Source organism: Gossypium arboreum, chromosome 6 (assembly GCF_025698485.1).
Source record: "Gossypium arboreum isolate Shixiya-1 chromosome 6, ASM2569848v2, whole genome shotgun sequence".
Taxonomy (NCBI): Eukaryota; Viridiplantae; Streptophyta; class Magnoliopsida; order Malvales; family Malvaceae; genus Gossypium; species Gossypium arboreum.
The window spans coordinates 1,408,952-1,428,242 of NC_069075.1; the positions used below are offsets into that span (position 1 = coordinate 1,408,952).

Consider the following 19,291-nt stretch of genomic DNA (forward strand, 5'->3'; position numbering starts at 1 on the left):
CATGTGAATTTTGGCAGGCTATGGGTATCCCATCCATCAAAGTGACCCTTTATTGCCATACTTTTTCATAATTGGAATGGAAAAGGCTGGGAATATGATTGAAGAGGTGATAAGATTGAAGAGTTAAGAGTCCTATTAAGCTAAGAAATGATAACCCATTTATCTCGCACTTATTTTACACGGTTTACGAGTCAAATTAGATCAGGTCAGGTTTGAGCAAGATTTAAATATACTGTTAATATATTTTATGTTTATTCAAATTTAGTTCAATTTAAAATATGGGTATAAAATTTTATTTAAATTAAATCTGTATTTATAAAATATTAATTTTATTTTATTTTAGACACCTTATATTATTTTTTAAAAATATATGTATTTTATATATTTTTATTTATTAAATTTTTATATAGTTATTTTAACATTATTTTAATGTTTACATTAGGATATCATATATTTAGTATAAGCTTATTTTTTAATGTGTTATAAATTATAGAATATAAAGTATTATAAACTTAAAACAGTTCGAGTTGGATCGGGCTAGGACTTTGAATATTTAAGCTTGAACATGGCCTATATTTTAAATGTGTTTAATTTTTTGTCTAAACTCATTTTTCAAGTTTAATATTTTTACCTAAACCCTCCTAATTTTAGGACAAATCTTCTGGTTTATGCTGATAATCCGACCCATAAAGATAACTAACTTGTAAGCATTTATTTTTCGACATTATTACTTTCAATTTGTCTTCTGAGCGTTTGTTGGTGTTGCCACAACAAGTCTTTTTTGCTCAAGATGAGATACAAAATTCTTAAAAACCCATTGCAAGTTTGGTTGTTGGAAAATATTAATGATATTGATAGATTTTCATTGATTTCAAAAATGTTCATTGTTTCAAGTGTGATTTGAATTCGAATTATATTAGTCATATTTATTATTCGGATTTTACTCTATTATTATAATTGAAAAAAAAAATGATTCTTTAGTCCTACATATCAACTTCAAGGCATGGGTTAAAGGGAGACTTTAATTTTGCAATAATTACAAAAAAGTAAGTGGTCCAATCCAGCCCATTTTGACTGGAAGACTTTGGTTTTTTTTTTTTTTTAATTTAAACCTATTTTTAATTTGATTGTGGTAAGTAATTTTTGGTTTTGGATATTACAAATATATATTTTTCTTTTTTTCTTTTTTTTTTTAATTTGAGTGATATTTGAATTAAAATATTTTAATAGAAAGACATTAACTTCTATCGGTGTAGTTGATTAAGTACTGTTGTCAGTAAAGAATGACATGTGTTCGAGTACATTGAAACGTACTATCTTTCTATTTAAAGGTTAGAGAAGCGCTATGGGTAATTCTAAACATTGTGTCAAAAAGAGTAGATATGATAAGAACCTATAATGATATTAATGTTCAAAAAAAAACTTACACCTGTGTAAAATTACTATTTAATATGTTTTTGTACGCTTAAGATATTAATGATCGTTATAATTCTACTTGTCATACATGTAAACTTTTGAACTGATCAGATATCTCTATCATATCGATCCAAAAAATTTACAAATTAATATTTATTAAACGGTTGAAAATTTTCTATATAAAACAAACAGTTAGAATTTTTTAATTTTCGTCAAATTTGACATGGACAATCTATATGAACAGAATATAATATATGATGGTTGGATCGTTAAAATATTAATTGTATGAAATATACAAAAGTGTGTAAAAGTATTTTAATTTTATACTAGTATAATCGAACCCCTCTCCTATTTTCATTATTATCTGAAATATATATAAAATAAACACTTTTAAATATTTATTATGAGAAAATATTTAGTACACTATCGATGAAGCTTTTAAACTCCATAAACAAGGTCAAGATGATAACGAGTATACTATAAGATGTAGTAAATTATTATATATATATATATATATATATATATATATGTAAATGACACATAACAATTTTAAAGACTTCATGTGAATAAAAAAATATACTATCAAGATACCAAATATTAATCCATTTATTATTTCAATTTATTTTACTTTTATAAATAATAATTTTTTAAAATATCGATTTAGATATATAATTTCACCCTCCTTTACTTTTTAAATATATTTTTATTTTATTTTTACTTTCTAAATAAGAGTATTTAATATATTCAAATATTTATCAGATAATTTATTTATTTAATTTATATTTAGATTCAAATCGTAATATTTATTTATTTTTATTATATTTAGATGACAAAATTTGAACATGTGTTATTTAAATATCAATTGAGAGCTTTAACTACTACTACAACTAAATTTTGGCGGCTGACGATTGAGCTTATTTAGTTAGTGTCAAAATATTGATATTAATCTATATGATTATTTAAAGAGTTGATACGTTTTAGTTAAGTTGAAAATTACTAAAACCCATTTCTTTAATAAAATAACAAACATTACTATAAGAATATTTTTATCATTTTATATCTTATACAAAATTTTAAAAAATATATATATACATAATATCTATATTTTAAATATTTTTTATAAATATAATTTTCATTTCGAATTTTTATAAATATATTTATATAAATTTATTTGTTATAAGAGGTGGTACGTAAATATTTGTTTGCAGACATTGATATGAGGTAGATGAGAATTTTTGTACTTTAACATTTATTTGCACAACTGGTTTTCAGTGTATTAATTAATATAATTAATATGACATTATACTTAGGTCTAAGTTTAAATTTATTTATTAATTTTTACCAAAAATATTTATTGTTGAGTGTTAATTTTTCTATATCCTCGTGCTCTGGTAACACGTTGTCCTTCCCTAGGGGTGACATGCGTCTTTAAGTGTCTCAAGAAGAATTTGACGAAAAGAAGAGGACGAGCAGAACATTGGTTACCTAGGGCTAGTTTGGCAATACTTTTGAAAAGTCTTTTGAAAGTCTTTGTGAAAAAGTCTTTTGAAAGTCTTTTGAAAAATTTGGTTTAAAATTTGAGTGTTTAGTATTGTCAAAAATACTTTTGAGAAATAAAATGTCTATTTTAGACATGTTATTATCAAGTAACAAATATACATTTAAATAATATTTAAATTAGTTAATATTATTATATTTTAGTAAGAATATAAAAAATATATTATAATTTCTTGTTAATATTTTAATATATAAAATATAAATTTTAAATATTTTTAAGCAATAAATATTAATTATTTATAAAATTTAATTAGAGTATATAAACTATATTTTAAATATTTAAATAAAACTATTAAATATTTGTAATTAGTATTTAAAAAATATTTTTTATTTTAATTAATGATTTTAATACATTTGTAATTAAGTACCAAGAAAAAAAAGAAGTACTCTATTATTGAAGGGGTGAAAAAGTAATTAAGCACTAAAAGTACTTTTAGGAGAGGAAAAGCTAAAAATTTTAACTTCTTCATTTCAGAAGTGCTTTTGAAAAGTACTTCTGAAAAGTTAAAAATTTCAGCTAAAAACAACTTATTCTGTATAACTTTTCTTCTAAAAATATTTTTAAAATTAAAAATACTTTTAAAAAGCAACGCAGAACTGGCCTTAGACTATACGTTGTAAGCTAAAATAACTGGCGAGTACTTATGTCCTAGATAATCGAACCAGTAAGCTAAATGATGGTGAGAGGTTAAATCTCGAGTCCCCGTCAAACACTAGGTCGGGTTAGGACCCATATGGTCTATATTTTATACATAACAATTATTAATAATAATAAACGGTGGAACACAATGGCAGAAGTAATAAATGACTTGTACTGCTTCTAGAGTTGAGTTGAGACCCATGAATCTCAGACAAAGTGGATGCTTTTACCCGACGATCTTGGCAATAATGACTAAGCCTCATGCCAAACGGTGTCGTTTCACTCAAATTCGAATATATATTTGGGCAAAGTACAAAAATGTCACTAAAAATTTATTTTGTTCTATTTTGGCCCATTAACTATTAATTTTTCTGATTTAGTTAATTAATATTTCGAAATTAAATATTTTAGTTGAATGATGGGAAACTTACGCGAGTTTTTTTTTGGGTTTAATAATAAATTTAACCTCGATATTTACAAATTTTATAAATTTGATCTTAAATATAAAAAAAATTCAACAAATTTAACCCTCAATGTTTACAAAATTTGTCATTTTAGTTCAAATTCTAAAAAAATCAATAAATTTAACTATCAACAATTCGATTTTGTCCTTTTTTCTTACTCAACTATCTTGAATTTTTTGGGTGTTCCTATTTTTACGTTAGCCCACTATAGTTGGTTGACCAAAAAGAAAATTACTAATAATTGAGTGATCATTTTATAACTTTTTATAGTTGGGTGACTATTAGTATAATTTATCTTTTTTTTAATAGATAAGCAAAATGCAATCTAACTTTTAATACGGGACCTTCGTAATACTTTTACCATAATTGGAGAGGTTTTAAAAAGTCATATTTTTATTGTTTGTTATTTCCAAGTAAAATTGACCATAGTCGTGCTTCTCAACCTACCTCACTTAAAGATATAATTTGGCAAAGTTCGACCTTCTTAGGAGTTTAGTCTTAACTTTATTAGCGTTATGTCATATAAAGTGAGCCCATACAAAATAGGGAATAACACGTGTCGATACCCGTCAATCTATTATTTTACCAAGTTTGATTAATTAATTTGGTACTTTTGGAACTTAAATAAGTTGCTTATTGATTTAAGTTTATGGTAAACTATAAAAATAGTCACTCTTGTTTACCTCTAGAGCTGATCATGGGCTGGGCGGCCCGGCCCGACCCGAAGGCCCGCCCGAAAAATGGGAGGGTTTGGGTAAAAATATAGGCCCGAAAAATGGGCTTGGACAAAAAAACGAGGCCCGTTTAAAAAACGGGCCGGGCCTCAAGTAAGAGTTTTTGGCCCAGCCTATTTCGGCTCGACCGGCCAATTATATATTAATATATATTTTTATTTTATTTTTAATTATTTTAAATTTTTAATATAACTATTTTTATTATATTGTTAATTTGTGTATTGTTTTAAGAATTGTTTTAGTATTATTTTTATTTGTTTTAATATTTATTTTATGTTTTTAAATATATTTGATTTATTATATTTTTAAATTTTTTATTTAATGAAATAAGAAAAAAAATTAATATGGGCGGCCGGCTCAGCTTAATAATTTTATTTCGGGCCGGGCTCGGGCATAGTAATTTTATTTCGGGACGGGCCGGGCCTAGTAGACGGGCCTAAAATTTTATTTAGGCCCGGCCCGAATCCGGCCCGGCCCATGATCACCTCTATTTACCTCAGATTACATTTTAGTCACTTATGTTTGAAGTGTTACATTTTAGTCATTTATGTTATAGTTTTGTTACAAAATAGTTACTCTGCCGTTAAGTTCTGTTATCTCCCTAATGGAAATCCTACACGACAGTTTAAATGAGTTTTAAATATTAATTTGGATGTCCAACTAGGACTAGAATAAGTTTTTAATTAAATAAATTTAATTAATTAAAAATTTTAAACTAATTACATATTAAACTGAAAAAGAAAAATTGTTTGTCTCTTTTTCTTTTAATTTTCTTTTCCATTTTGACTGAAAAAACTATTCTTATCCCAATCGGACATCCAAGTTGACATTTTAAACCCTTTTGAACTGCCACATAGGATTGTCGTTAGGGAGGTAATGGAGCTTAATGATAGAGTGACTACTTCGTAACAAAACGATAACATAAGTGACTAAAATGTAACATTTCAAACATAAGTGACTAAAATGTAATTTGGGGCAAACAAAAGTAACTATTTTTATAATTTACTCTTAAGTTTATCATAGCAAAATATCTTATTTATTATTATTATTTCGCTTTGAAAAATGTTTCAAATATATATACTTTTAAATTCATGTGCTCCAATATGAAATTAATTATTCGTAATAAGATTTTAATTTTACATTTTAAATTTTTAATTTAACTCAAATAATGTCACTCGATTTGATTAAACTCGAATTTCATTTTACTTGACTTGATTCGAAAAAAATTCGAATCAAGTTAGGATGATAAAATAAGTCTCATCAACTCGAAATTTTTTACTCGATTCGACCAGAATTTCATTTTACTCGACTCGATTAAAAAAATTTCAAATCGAATTAAAATGATAAAATTAGACTTATCAACTCGATTAACTAAAAAATTTAAACCAAACTTTTTAAAATTATTTTTTCACGACAACAATAATGCTAAACTAACCTTTACAGTAACAGTAATACTAATACCAATCGAGTTAAAACTTTATCCGCATTTTTTATTTTTCAAAATATAATTAAATGATTTTTGAAAATGGATCTATTATTAGATTTTGAGTGTGAGATTTCACACCTACCTTCCTCAATTGCTTCATTGACCCGTTGCTTTAAAATTCTTCATTTTTTTTTCCACACTCAATTGCCTTTTACTTGCTTCATCAAAACATCCAATCCCCAAAAGAAGCAGTCTTTTTGATCCCTTCTGCAATACTCAAAACAACAAAAATCCATTTCTATTATTAGTATTATTTTCTTGGGTTTTCCCCCAATTTCAACTCTTTTTCAGCTACTACCTTCTTCTACAGATTATGAAATCATTTAAAAAATGTTGTAAATTAGTTTGATGGGAAAGGCTGTCTTTGGCCATTTTGTGATTCCACTGTCTTCTGTATTTTTTTTAATAAAAATATTCATTTTTCAATCCAAAAAAGATGAGAAGGTTTCTATTTGATGTTTTCATGTGTTTTTTTTTTAATATAAAAATTTCACAAGAAACAAACAACAGTGTTCTTTTAGACATTTTATCAAACACCTCAGGTGCATTTAAAAAATCGACTAGTTTTTTTTACTAAAAAAAGCTTGGGAAACATCAAAAAATGTCTTTGCTTAGAAGAAGGAAACACCCTTTTAATGAATCCTTCAGAAAACCCGAAAAGGAACACGAAAATGGCGATTTCAGCTATGAAAGCAAGAGAAAAAAAATCCCATACGAACACGAAGAAGAGAGACCACTGTCGAAGTGGTCGTGTTTCGACACGTGGTGCTGGTTGATTGGTTGCGTGTGCGTGACGTGGTGGTTCATCTTGTTCCTTTATAACGCAATGCCGGCTTCGTTTCCCAAGTACGTGACGGAGGTGATAACGGGGCCGTTGCCAGACCCACCGGGCGTAAAGCTGAGGAAACTGGGATTGACGGCTAAACATCCGGTGGTGTTCGTGCCGGCGGCCGTGACCGGCGGGCTTGAGTTGTGGGAAGGGCGGAAATGTGCTCAAGGACTGTTTAGGAAGCGACTTTGGGGTGGCACTTATGGTGATGTTTATAAAAGGTATATCTAATTCTTTTATTTTCTGCTTAATTTAATTTTACGTCAAATTGTACGAAAGGTCCCCTGCACTATGTATTTTTATGGATTTAATCCCTCTATCATAATTTGGTCATTTCTAACCGTTTACTTTAAAAATGGATATTTGCAATTTCAAAGGTCAAACGTCAAATAATTTGACTGTATTTTAATTTTTTATACATTATTAATAGGGTGAAGCAAAAATTGATATTAGGAACTAAATTTAAAAATATAAAATGATCATTCTCTATTTTATTTTGGTTATTGAATTTTTTTATTTAATCACGAAATTATTTGAAAATCAAATATTTTGATCACAGAACAAGTTTCTTTTATTGGTCTAATAATAAATTTAGCCCTCTCATACTTACACATTCTATCAATTTAATCCTAAATATAAAAAATTCAACCGACTTAACTTTCAATGATTATAAAATTTGTCATTTTAATTCAAATTCTAAAAAAAATTAATAAATTTAACAATAAATTCTAAAAACTCTTGTCAAGAACAATCTATCAACTCTCGATGAACAATACTTTGAAAATTTTTTCGAGTTTGCCTCCTTTCAACATGGTTATATGATTAGGGTTTTGAATTCTTTGGTGTTGCTCCATGGTTGATTATGCAGACCACAATGCTGGGTAGAGCACATGTCATTGGACAATGAAACTGGTATGGATCCTTGTGGTATAAGAGTGAGGCCTATCTCTGGACTTGTGACCGCTGATGGCTTTGGTTCAGGCTGCTTTGTGTGGACAACTCTGGTTTCTAACTTGGCACGCATTGGATATGAAGAGAAAACCATGTTCATGGCTGCCTATGATTGGAGACTCTCATTTCAAAACACACAGGTAACCTTATTCCCGAACTCGATTTTTGTTATTTTTTGGGTTTTTTTACTAAAATAGAACAAAAAAAATAAAAAATTACCAAAATAATACAAAGTAAAAACTATGTACCAAAATGGTACATTTGGGGTGGTGCCGCCTATGGCAGAGGCATGACCACCCCATGTCAAATAAAAAATTACTGTAGCTACCGGTCAAATTGCGGTGTAGGACTAAAATGTAATAATATAAAGTATTTAGGGATCTGTTATAAAATTAATCCATTTAGAATGGCTGCTGAAAAAAGGGGGAAAGGGTGCCGTCTGACAATGTGGCGGCACCAAACTTTAAATAGGGCTAATTGCCTTGTAAGCCCTCCTTATTTATTATTTTCTTTTTATTCCCCTTCAAATTACTATATTATTTTTAAACAAGCCCTTAACTTATTCTTGTAGTTAAATAAGCCCTTAACTTATGGTTTTTACTCATAAAAGCCCTTCATTTTAATATTAAAGTAAATATATTTTACCCAAAGTAAAGCTATTTAAAAAATATAAACTAATTCACATTCTAGGTTAATGTGAATAGTTTATTAAATAAAATAAAATTTTAAAATTTCTTGAGAATACTTATATACATGATATTCTTAACTACTCATTCGAAAATTTTGATTACTTTTTTAGATTTTATGTTGATGTTAAAGTGTATATAATTTTATTGCATCAACAAAAATTTAAGATAAAAGCTTGAAATTCAAAATATATTTACTTTAATATTAAAATAAAAGGGCTTTTATGAGTAAAAACTATAAGGTAAGGGCTTATTTAACTAAAAAATAGGTTAAGGGCTTGTTTAAAAACAATATAGTGAGTTGAAGGGGGAATAAAAAGAAAATAATAAATAAGAAGGGCTTACAAGTAAATTAGCCCTATTTAAAGTTTGGTGCCGCCACACTGTCAGGCGGCAACCCTTAACTTTTATTTTTTCAGCAGCCATTTTAAATGGAACAATTTCATAACAGGTCCCTAAATATTTTATATTATTACATTTTAGTCCTATGCTGCAATTTGACCGGCAGCTACAGTAATTTCTGATTTGACATGGGGTGGTCATGCCTCTGCCATTGGCGGCACCACCCCAAATGTACTATTTTGGTACATAGTTTTTACTTTGTATTATTTTGGTATTTTTTTATTTTTTTTTTCTATTTTAGTAAAAAAACCCTTATTTTTTACTTTATGAGAAAGTGAAAAGCTATATTGGAGGTTGATATTTGAATTTAAAAACACAACACGATCAATTTGATTCTAATCCGATACTAATTTGAACTCAGAAACGATTGGAACCCAAAGTTCACCCAAATTAAAATAACTTGAACCTAAAGTGACCGAAATTCAAAATTATCCAAAATCGTAATAATCTAATTCAAAAAATCCAAATGTCTTGAACCCAACATAATCTTAATTTGAACTTAGTAATAACCGGATTTATATAACAAAAATAAATATATTAGTAGCATTATATAGGTAATTTATTTATTTTAAATAAAAAATCAACACAACAAAATTGTTGTGTGAGTATTTTATATTATTTATTTTGTGTTTAAAGTATATAAGCATTAAAAAATAAAGAAAACAACTCAGCTAATACTGTTGTTGCAGGAATCAGGAGGGCGTAGATTTAAACACGTTTAAGTGTATATTTTCTTTCGATTTACAAGTTTGAAAAAGTTATAAATAATAATAGGAATTGTATTAAAAATAAAGAAAATATTCAACTGATCGAATTGAAAACCACAATTCAATAAAAAAACGATCCGATTTTTTCAATATTAGTCTTTAGGTTGACAAATTTCATGTGTAATGTTGAAATCTTTTGAATAATCAGGTTCGAGACCAAACATTGAGCCGAATCAAGAATAACATAGAACTGATGGTAGCTACAAGTGGAGGACAAAAGGTTGTTATCATTCCGCATTCAACTGGAGCTTTATTTTTCCTGCATTTCATGAAGTGGGTCGAAGCACCGCCTCCGATGGGCGGCGGTGGTGGTCCCTATTGGTGTTCTAAGCATATTAAAGCCGTGGTTAACATTGCCGCACCGTTTCTCGGTGTTCCGAAAGCTATACCTTTGTTTTTGTCCGCTGAATCTAAGGATATTTCACTTGTCAGGTACTTAATATCTACGTTATTTATGATTTAATAAGGTTAATATTCTTAAAGCGAAATTTTTTGTTTGGAGTTAAACTCAAAACAAAAAAATGAAAATGTAATTTTATATATTTTTTTAACCGTAAATATTAATTTTCCTAAAATAGAAGGACTAATAGGATATGTGGTTAGTTATGTAAGATACTTATTTGTTGATGTGTACATACATACATACAGGGGCGGCAGGAGGTGATAGGGGACCTTAAAATTGAAAATTTGCATTATTTTGCTCTTTAAAATATATAAAATTATAAATTAATATTGGTAGAATTGTACTTTGACTCCTAAAAATAATAAGATTTTGATTTTAGTCCTTTAAAAATTATAAAGATATTAGTTAATACATTGGTGAAATTGTATTTTAACTCTTATCAAAATTTATAATTTAATTTTGATCCCTAAAATATTTTTTTGGTTTTGCTCCTGCATACATACATAGATACAACGTTTCCTCACAATTGCACTATAACTGCACCTAAAATGCAGGGCTATTGCACCTGGTTTTTTTGAGAATGATATATTTCAACCTCAAATATTGCAACATGTGATGAGGCTGAGCCACTCTTGGGATTCAACTGTGTCGATGATACCGAGAGGCGGAGACACGATATGGGGCGGTCTAGATTGGTCACCCGAGGAAGGTTACTCTTGTGACCAGAAAAGAGAAATGAAGAACAGCACCCTGGTCACAAACCCAGCACGTGCCAAGAGTGCTATTTCTCTCACAAGAAGTGCAAATTTTGGAAGGATTGTATCCTTTGGTAAAGATGTTGCTGAGGCACCTTCGAATGATATTGATCGAATAGACTTCAAGGTATGAACTTATATCACTCGTTCTTCAAAACCGTGTCCAAGCTTACTTGAGTTCGTGCTCGTAGTTCTGGTTTTACATGGAAAAGAGTGGAGATGTTCACCATAATGTGCTTTATGATTGCCTTATTGGTGTGTTCAGGGTGCTGTTAAGGGTCATAGAGCTGAAAACCGGACTTGTCGAGATTTGTGGACCGAGTACAATGGCATGGGGTTTGAAGGTACTAAAGCTGTTGCGGATTATAAAACATACACTGCTGAATCAATTGTTGAACTTCTTCATTTCGTTGCTCCGAAAATGATGGCACGCAGTACTGCTCATTTCTCCTATGGGATTGCCGATAATATGGATGACCCTAAGTATAAACACTACAAGTATTGGTCGAACCCCTTGGAAACGACGTGAGAATCCGATACCTACGTTCATTTTGTTCTTCGGTTAATCGATTTAGTTAATTCCAATTGCAATATGAAGGCATACGCTCGTTCGATATAGTTATTCACCGTCACTTTGATTTTTGCAGGTTGCCAAATGCGCCGGAGATGGAAATCTTTTCTTTCTACGGAACTGGCCTGCTGACTGAAAGAGCATACATTTATAAGTTATCCCCTACTGCTGAGTGTCATATTCCGTTTCAAATTGATTCATCCACCAACGATGAAGAGACCTGCCTGAAGGGTGGTGTTTATTCTGTCGATGGAGATGGGACCGTACCAGTTCTAAGTGCCGGTTTTATGTGCGCCAAAGCTTGGCACGGTAAAACCAAATTCAATCCTTCTGGAATCCGAACATACCTTAGGGAATACCGTCATTCTCCTCCGACAACCTTACTGGAAGGACGCGGCACTCTAAGCTGTGCTCACGTCGATATAATGAGAAATTTTGCATTAATCGAGGATGTTATAAGGATCGCGGCTGGGGCTTCGGGTGAAGAACTGGGAGGAAATCGAGTTCATTCAAATATCTTCAAATGGTCCGAGAAGATCAACTTGCAATTATAAGCCTGCACTGATACATACATACTCTCCCCTGCATTGTTTTCCCACTTTGAATCCTCCGACATGTATATTTGAATTCGTTGGCACGAAAAGATCTCGGCGTTTTAATACGGTCTTCGAATTGTCATCGGAAAAAAAAGAGTCTGTGACTGTATCATTGTTGTAAGTTTCAACTTCCATGTCTGGAAATGTTCTGTCATAACATTTTTCGAGCTCTAAACCGAATCGGATCCTCCGTTAAGTATACTCAGATTCGACGGAGATAATCTATCTCGTTAGTTTAATAAGGTCTCCTAATTTTCATTTGAAAAAAAAAAAAAAAACTAACTTCCAATTTCATTGCATGCATTGCTGTGTGTGAGCATATATTTCCACTCTTGTGAGAAGCTTTTCTTGCACACATGCAGGAGATTGTGAGCTGCGACTTCAGTGTATATATATATTTATGGGTAAATTCCGTGGGCGGTCACCTAACTTTTGGATAGGTTTTATTTTAGTCACCCAATTTTAAAAACTTTCAATGTCATCATCAGAGTTTTCAAAATTTATAATTTTAGTCTCCCACAGTTAAATACTTAGTAGAAAGCTGACAGATTTTTTTTATTGGTCTAATAACAAATTTAGTCTTTCAATGTTTACAAAATTTATCATTTAGTTCTAATTCTAAAAATTCAATAAATTTAGCCCTAAACATTTACAATTTTAGACTTTTTTTAAACTTTGAGAATTATAATTAAATAAAAATGATATTTATTAAAAATATAATCTATTTCATTACAATGCATAAGTCCATATACTATTTGTCAAATTAGAAGGTAGTCCTTATACTTCTATTTTAGAAAATTTAGGTCAAATTATTAATACTATTAAAATTATTTTACTAAATTCAAATTCATTAAAATGCTATTTTTAAGTTACATGACTATCAAGTGATTATTATTTTATTTTAAAATGTCACAACAATAAATTTAATGTGTTATCAACTCTATTTAAATTTTGAAATCTGAAAAAATAGAGGAAATAAATTCCTAAAAATAAAAGTATAAAGGCTAAATTCCAAATTTGAGAAGAGTACAAGGACTTGTGGTATATTTTAACCTAAAAAATTTGACATTGAGACTGAAATGATCAAGTTATAGTCAAAGAGACTAAACCTGTTAAACACGTATAATACAGGGACTTCTTATACAAAATTGACCCAAAAATAAAATTCATTTTCAATTATAATTTTCTCCCTGTATATATATCTATCTATCTATATCTATATCTATATATATACATTCTTGTTAATTTCCCTCCTTTTTACCGCATTTTGGATCCTTTTTATTTAAAAACCCTGACTCGTTAACCCTAACTCACTCATTCCCAATCCTTTCCTTCTCAACTCCTATAAGCGGTAGCGTTTCCTCTCTCATTTTTTAATGCTGTTTTTCTATTTATTGTTGAAAAATCTGAATGCCAATGCACTTAGCAGATATTTTTTAGGGTTATTTGGCTTCTGTTATAGAATTTAATTTAGGGTTTTACATATGGAAGTTTTGTTGTTATTTTTATGTAAATTGTACTTTTAACTCTATAATTGATGCTTATTTGGATAACCCTTTGCATTGATTTCTTTGTTGGAAGTTGAAATATTGGATAGACTTTAGGTTCAGGCGTTTGCATTTTTGGTGGTAAGAAAATACCACAGAGGTCCCTGTACTATAAATCGGATTGCATTTTGCCCATTTTATTTAAAAAATGGATACGTTAGTCTTTGTACGTCAGCATAGGTAGACATGATAGGTCAGGTGGCACTGTTTAGATATTCTGTCAGCGATGTTAATTTTTAACAGTATAAATGGACGAAAATTTTAACAAAAAGTACTAATTTGTTCTTTGATTTAATGTCAGGGACTAATTTGTCCATTCTTTTTCAATAGAGAGGACAAAAGATAATCTGACTCTTAGTATAGTGGTCTCTCCGTGGTACTTTTACCCATTTTTGGCTTATTTGTTTGATTTTGTGGTTGATCTCAGCTATTTGATGAATAAAGTCTGGTTTTCTATTTCATGTAGGTGTATTTATCACAACTCATAAGAAGTGGGTGGCACATATCGGAAAAAGGTAGTTATTCTTGTGTCCTTTTTTATTTAGCTTGTAGTGTGCAAAGTTTTTATTTAGCTCCTAATCTAAATAAAAAGAAAGAGAATTTTTGGGTCATTTGTGAAAAGTTCCCAATTTACAATTATGCGCCGACATAGTTACTTTCTGGATGCAATTGCCCTCAAGGACTGCTTTGTTAAGAAAATAAATAATTAGTTGGTTTTGCAAATTGCAAACCACCGATTTTGAAAATAGTTTTTATCATTTTTTAAACTTCATGTTTGATGTCTATGGCTAATTGAAAGTTTTATTTTCTTTCCAATTATGAATGTTTAAATGTTAGGGATATCCCAATTTATTTTAACTGGTAAAAGTATCATGGAGGCCTATGTATTAGGAGTCGGATTGTATTTTGCACCCTCTACCAAAAAAAAAAAAGGCAAATTAGTTCTTGTACATTAGATCAAGAGCAAACCGGCCTCTGTTTTCATCCATATCTACAATTAAAAATTGGTCAATGTACGTCAGCATGAGGTACACATGACACATTACGTGTCATTATTTGGTTATTACGTCAACCACACCAGTTTTCAAAAGTACAAATAGATGAAGTTTTTAATAGAAATAACGAATTTACTCTTTCGATTTAACCTACAAAGACTAATTTTCCTATCTTTTTAGTAGAGAGGGCAAAATGCAATTTGACTCTTAGTATAGGGGCCTCTATCGTTACCACTTTAACTTGCTTTAAAATATATTGTATATTGATCACAACTTGGAAGAAAAGAAGTTGGTTTGAAACTTCATTAGTAGTTTTTGTTGTACCATGGATTTGTAACCAAACTTAATCTTTACCATTTTAGAATAAGTTTATTGCATGGGTTTTTGTATGCTTTTCATTTTTGTCTATATTTATGGTAAACAGAACTTCATGTAGGAAACCTATCTAATTATTTTCTCTCATTTGGTCCTGAAATCTGTCTAAAATTTGCATTGCTTTTATTGGATCTCATGTCAAAATGAAGCAGCTATCCTTCTTCACAATGAGCAATTGCTACATGACTAGATTTCGTGCTGTTCATCACAAAGCTATGGTTCCTTGGTCCATGAACAGGTGGAGAAATGGATGTCAAAGAACCCTTTCCACCAGCACTACGCATTTCTCTCGAAACACTTCACTTACTGTTCGTGCCCCAACATCGATAGTGCTGGCTGTCAACCTTACCCCATTTGATGCACCTCAACGCTCAGATGAATGGTTTGCCCTTCGTAGGAACAAACTAACGACAAGTACCTTTAGTACAGCTTTGGGTTTTTGGAAAGGAAAGCGCCGCTCTGAACTCTGGCACGAAAAAGTTTTCGCAGCTGAAACACAGGTTCTCGAATCTTCTACTAGGTGTGCTATGGAATGGGGTGTGCTCAATGAAGTAACTGCTATTGAGAGGTACAAAAGTATCACAGGTCATGAGGTTAGCTCTTTAGGATTCGCTATCCATTCAAAAGAGAAGTTTGATTGGCTTGGTGGATCACCGGATGGTCTTCTTGGTTGTTTTCCTGGAGGTGGTATCTTGGAAGTGAAGTGTCCTTACAACAAAGGTAAACCCCAGAGTGCTCTACCGTGGTCAACCATGCCATTCTATTATATGCCTCAGGTTCAGGGTCAAATGGAGGTAATGGATCGAGAATGGGTTGATTTGTATTGTTGGACACCAAATGGAAGCACGATATTCCGCGTGTGTAGAGAACGTAGTTATTGGGATCTTATGCATGGGATTTTGCGGGAATTTTGGTGGGGAAACGTAATGCCTGCTAAGGAGGCCTTATCACTAGGCAAGGAAGAGGATGCCAAGACATATGAACCTTCATCCACACACAAGCAAACAGGGCTTGTAATTTCTAAGAGCATAAAGTTAGCTAGTGAAGCAAAGATGATATGTAGGGAGATTGCAGGTCATATTGAATTTTATAAATGATCTGGTGGAGGATTGCTAACCGGTTGGGATACCTTTGCTTTCACTTCCTCCTTAGTCTTGCCTTTGACTTGCGGTTCAGCGACCACGGGGCGCTCTCCTTCAACATGTTTTGCCACAAAAGTTTTCTCCTGACCATCAACATCAACCCCCTTCGAACCTGGAAACGGCTTTAGTTGCTTCCTATAAGCCTTGTCCATGGTAAAAGGACCATAGAGGCTCCTATACAAAGTGTGAGACTGCAATTTGCATTTTTTTACTAAAGAAAGGGGTAAATTAGCCCCTGTAAATATATCTCATCTATCTGCTATTTATTTATCTTTAATTATATGTTATATTTTAATTTAAAAAACTTTTTTCTACTAAATATTAAATTCTAATAATATTTGTTCAGTGACCTGATCAGTCATGATCAGTCAAGATACGAGACAACATGAACATATTTATATGTTGGCTTTTTTTTTTACGTGGGCTTTATTGAATGTTGTTTTAATAAGCAAATAAGCTTTATTTGTAATAATTGGGGTTGATGTTGAGGCTGCGATTCTTTCTTTGTATAATGATAGATTGTGTTTGAACCAATAAGCGATCCAAAAGATTATTGAATAATAATTATTTACTAAGTGAGGCTTCGCAAAATAGAATTGTTTTCGAATCGCGTTAACAAACGACTATGTGCAAAATCTCTCTTTACTTCTCTATTTTTCGTTTCTATTTCACTATATGATTAATACTGTGATTGAACATGACGTTGAATAGTCAGACTAAACTTGCAGCAAGCTGACATGTGTTTTTCATCATTATTTTCATGCGAACGATTCTCATATCCATCAAAATCTACTAGTGCATCAGTGCATGTATGTTTGAGGTTTACAAAATTTAAAAAAAAAATTAAATTCATCATTTTGCAAATGTAAAGGGATAAATTTATTGATTGTCTTAGAATTTGAACTATGATAAATTTTGTAAATATTAAGGACTAAATTTATTAATTTTTTATTTAGGATCAAATTGATAGAACATGTTAATAATAGAGGGCTAAATTTACTATTAGACCAATAAAAAAGTCCACATAATCATTTTTGTTAAATAACAAATGCTGTTGACATTAAATGATAAAAAATTTATTTGAATAATTTAATGATTAAATTGGAAAAATTAAAAATTCAATGACCAAAATAAAATGCGTAAATAGTTTAATGACCATTTATGAATTTACCCTTTTATAATTAAAAAACAATATTTTAGCATGCAATGAATTTTTAATCATCGAGCCCTAAAAGATTAAAAAGTCTAAAGAATATTAATGAATTGATGCAACTTTTGGAGAAAAAATGGAATCTAAGCAACAAATGCCTTTATGATTTTTCCCCAAATCTTTGAAAAAAGAAAAGAATTTTTGGTGTCAAACATGTTGGGTTATTTACTTATTAGTCCCTCTGAATATGTTTAATTTAAATTCTGGTTGGACTTGAATAAAATATTTTCAATTTATTTTATTATGATTTAATTCTACTTGATGTTTTAATTGGAAAATAAATGTATTTTATTTAAATTTATTTGTACACATTAATATATATTTAATTTTTTAAAATAATATAAATAGACAAATACTAATCATTTAATGTGGAAAATATTAAATTAATTTTATTTGTCAAATTTTTTAAAAAATAAATTATTTCATCATTTTAGTAAAATTAAAATATTCAAATTTTATCTTTTATTATTATCCAAAACCAGTTAAAATAAAATAAATTTATCATATTAATTAGATTAAAATTATGAAAAATGAATTTTTAAAAATCAAAATTTAATATTATCAAACAAAATAATTATATTTTGTGCTTAATTTTACTATAAAATACTATAATATAAAATTAATCCTTAATTTTTTTATTTATCAAACACATTTTAAATCTTTTGTTTGATCAATATAGTCCTCTTTACTTAGAAATTTGCCCATAAAAACTTATATAATAGCATTTTATTTGAATTTTTCTAAAATATTCACATTTTATATTTATATTGAATTTTAAGAAATTAAATATATTTATTTTATAAATTAATAAAAACGATATTTATTAAAAAATGTAACCTATTTTTATGAAAAGAAGTAGCGGAGCAAAATGGGAGACCATAAAGAGAGAGACCAGAAAATGACAGTAGCCAATAGGAGAATAGGACCTGCGTTATTAGCATAAAATTGGGTGTAGGAAATCTTTACCACTTTACCATCATGAAATAAGGTGCAATTCTATAAAGTCTACTTTTTAAGTGTATTCTCCCACTTAAAAGTCTTTTTTAATTATAAAAATTTTATGGTAAAAAACTTTCCAATCCTCTTAATTTCAAAATTGATTAAATTAGTCTCTCAAAAAATTGAAATAATTTAATTATTGTAAATTTTGAAAACAAGTAATTAAGGATAATTAATCATGACGTTGATGTCTTTCGTTAATTGTGCATAATTTTGATTGATATCGTAACAAATTTAGCCCTCAATGTTTACATATTTTGTTAATTTGGTATTGATTCTTAAAAATTCAACAAATTTTGTTAAATCAGGACTAAATTGATAGAATGTGTAAATTATGAAAGCTAAATTTGTTATTATACTAATTTAATTTATGTCAAATTGACAAAAGAAACATTAACACTATAATTAATTATCTTTAGTTATTCACTTCCAAATTTGATATAGATTAAACTGCTCCCAATTTTTGAAAGACTAGAAAGACCTTTTACCAATTTCTAAAAGTGTATTTTTATAAAAATTTTATCCTTTAATATTATCAAATTATTGGACGTAGATTATTTGTAAAATATGTTATATTGATATTTTTATACTATTGGACAAATATTATATATTTAATATCAATTATTTTTTTGGAATAATCTCGTTGTGGGTTCTGATTATAGTTGTTCTTTTGACATATTATCTAAAATTACCAATAACCCCTCCCCAACCCATAAATAGGATAATAATGTGATTTAGCACACTCGAACCTATCTTATAAACCAAC

The 19,291-nt window shown here is 29.5% G+C and overlaps 2 protein-coding genes and 1 long non-coding RNA gene across 3 annotated transcripts; 2 read left to right on the forward strand and 1 right to left on the reverse strand.

Annotated features, from left to right (window-relative positions):
* Positions 1–6,160: 6,160 nt before the first annotated feature.
* LOC128294149 (uncharacterized) lies at positions 6,161–7,126 on the reverse strand. Its single transcript, XR_008284417.1, has 2 exons — positions 7,017–7,126; positions 6,161–6,504 (listed from the first exon to the last, which is right to left on the reverse strand). It is a non-coding gene; the product is annotated as an uncharacterized LOC128294149 (long non-coding RNA).
* Positions 6,382–12,499, forward strand: LOC108458391 (phospholipid:diacylglycerol acyltransferase 1-like). Its single transcript, XM_017757765.2, has 6 exons — positions 6,382–7,347; positions 7,995–8,217; positions 10,081–10,364; positions 10,890–11,217; positions 11,356–11,615; positions 11,738–12,499. Exons 1-6 carry the CDS (start codon positions 6,899–6,901, stop codon positions 12,213–12,215), a joined length of 2,022 nt encoding a protein of 673 aa, XP_017613254.1. The 5' UTR covers positions 6,382–6,898; the 3' UTR covers positions 12,216–12,499.
* A 1,012-nt stretch (positions 12,500–13,511) lies between these two features.
* LOC108458428 (uncharacterized) lies at positions 13,512–16,560 on the forward strand (the record flags this gene model as incomplete). Its single annotated transcript, XM_053029785.1, has 3 exons — positions 13,512–13,608; positions 14,271–14,319; positions 15,413–16,560. Coding segments are annotated over 3 exons (1,005 nt in total), but the record flags the coding sequence as incomplete, so codon positions are not given.
* Positions 16,561–19,291: the final 2,731 nt, after the last annotated feature.

Coding starts and splice junctions, on each gene's coding strand:
- LOC108458391 (XM_017757765.2), top strand. CDS start 6,899: ATGTCTTTGCTTAGAAGAAGGAAACACCCTTTTAATGAATCCTTCAGA. Junction 11,218..11,355: donor TTGATCGAATAGACTTCAAG/GTATGAACTTAT, acceptor TGGTGTGTTCAG/GGTGCTGTTAAGGGTCATAG. Junction 11,616..11,737: donor TCGAACCCCTTGGAAACGAC/GTGAGAATCCGA, acceptor TGATTTTTGCAG/GTTGCCAAATGCGCCGGAGA.